Source organism: Branchiostoma floridae, chromosome 18 (genome assembly GCF_000003815.2).
Source record: "Branchiostoma floridae strain S238N-H82 chromosome 18, Bfl_VNyyK, whole genome shotgun sequence".
In the NCBI taxonomy this organism is placed as follows: domain Eukaryota; kingdom Metazoa; phylum Chordata; class Leptocardii; order Amphioxiformes; family Branchiostomatidae; genus Branchiostoma; species Branchiostoma floridae.
The window spans coordinates 3,654,076-3,656,086 of record NC_049996.1 but is presented as its reverse complement, the minus strand read 5'-3'; the positions used below and the strand labels follow the sequence as shown (position 1 = coordinate 3,656,086).

The 2,011-nt window shown below is 36.4% G+C and overlaps 1 protein-coding gene across 2 annotated transcripts in view; it reads left to right on the top strand.

Moving 5' to 3' along the window:
* LOC118406097 (vacuolar protein sorting-associated protein 8 homolog) overlaps positions 1-2,011 on the top strand; it is a 44,563-nt gene that overhangs the window by 23,263 nt on the left and 19,289 nt on the right. For both annotated transcript variants that reach the window (XM_035805960.1, XM_035805961.1), the window contains one exon: positions 1,801-1,941. In XM_035805960.1, coding sequence (XP_035661853.1) covers positions 1,801-1,941 — 141 coding nt within the window. The remainder of the gene's footprint in view (positions 1-1,800; positions 1,942-2,011) is intronic.

Here is a 2,011-nt window from a genome sequence, read left to right as displayed (position 1 = left end):
AGATCATTAGTAGATATCAATTTGCACAACACTACGTTTGTAGCTTCCATCATTATGCAACGAAAAACAAAGTTTCATTACAGTGGTATGTACCAAAGTGCTGTATTTTGTCATAGAAAAAATAATATCAGAGGTAATAAAAATGATGACGTCATCAATTCGGCCCCCAAAAAATCAGATTTAGAATTCTCTAATGCCCATCTATCAACATTCGTTACGGCTCCATTCTTTCTTAATTTATTAATAAGAAAACAGTGGAAGGTCAAAATGCCAATTTAGCCAACCGAGATACCTTAACATCCAGGGATTAGACAATCTTTATTGACACGACAAAAGTACAGCGACTTTCGTAAGGTCTACATTATACATTGTATAACAACTACTTACAGTACAACTAAACACATATATATGGATATCTATAGGTATGGATACATCAACATAAAGGGTCTAGCATGTCATTTACACTATTGGTTCTACGGTATAAAGAATCGTGGATATATTTGCCTACTTGTAAACAATGTGGATTATCGCCTCCCAGAATGTACGTGAATTTATCTATCGAACAGAGAGTAGCAAAGTCTTTAGAGCAAGTGGAAAGTAATGTGAACAGCTCTGTGCGTTTATCATCATATCGAGAACAATCCATAACAAAGTGACGTTCGTCTTCGATCTCATTTGGGCAGAATGGACAAAACCTCTGGTTAGAATATCTTCCGGCTTCTATATTTAGTTTGTGACTACAGATTCTTATCTTTGTAAATGCTCTACGAAGTTCGAAATTGTGTACGAAAGATACTTCTTTTGTCCGTATCTTTCCTTTAGCGTAGAATAAATGGAAAGTTTTGAGTTATTCTGGATAGAAGAATGCCATTCTTGAATGTATATATCCTGTAAACGGAGTCGTAATTGGTCGATTAGCATATTAACATGATTAGATCTAATCATAGATCCCATTGTATTCTGGGAGACAAGGCCCGGCACTATGGGTGCCTTATATAGGGGCCAAAGTGCATTATCATTTTATTCATTTATTTATACATTTAATGCCATCCCAAAAGCAGATTTACATTTGACAACAGCGTCTACCTTAGATACATAAAATGTTCCTTGTTAATGAGAAAATATCCTGAAACCCCTAATTAGCTTCACCTGAATGTAACATAAATTTTCATATACATATGACGTACATGTATACTATCTTGTAATGTTAGATTTATTTTTGACAAATTGTTTCAAGAATTCAACGAAAAAAAGTTGGGTTTTTTTTACTCGAAATGCACTCTGCCTCTTTTTCAACCCAGTAGATCATGTCTTAGAGTTCTGTTATCACGTGGTGTAGATTTGCTCAATGTTAGTATAATTTTGTATTTCTATTTTACAATTTATAGACCAGTGTTGTAGCTAGCCTGAAATCATTTTCCATCCCTCGATTTTGAATTCTATCGAGCAACCATAAAAACATCGCTAGGGGGGTCAAAATTTTGAAATCTAGACCCTCTGAAATGCTATTTCCTGCATTTTGAGGTGTAAATTTTGCTGGTAGACTAAGTTGTTCAAAGGCATCTGTTTTGGTGAAGAATTACACAAGGGAGACAGTTTTATCATATCTTTACATATTAATTTTCGTCCATCACAGGACGGAATGGGCAAATTTTTTTTCCATCCTTAGCTGCAAAATTCCGTCAAAGGACAGAAGGACGGGTGCTGGCTACAACCCAGGTCTGTTATAGACCATACCAAAGTTGCTGTACTTTTTGTTGTATCAATAATTTTATAAAAGCTTCCCCTTGACCCCACCAGGACCTGGTATCCATCAACAGTAAGAAGACTGCCCAGCTGGTCATCACAGATTTCGCCCACAGTCTGACAGAGATAGTGTCCAAACTGGACCCCCAACCTGTGGTGCTGTATGACTTCCTACAGGGACTCTTTGATACCAAGGTGGGTACAAAATATGAAATATATGTACAAGGTTTCTCTCTCTCTCTCTCTCTCTCTCTCTCTCTCTCTC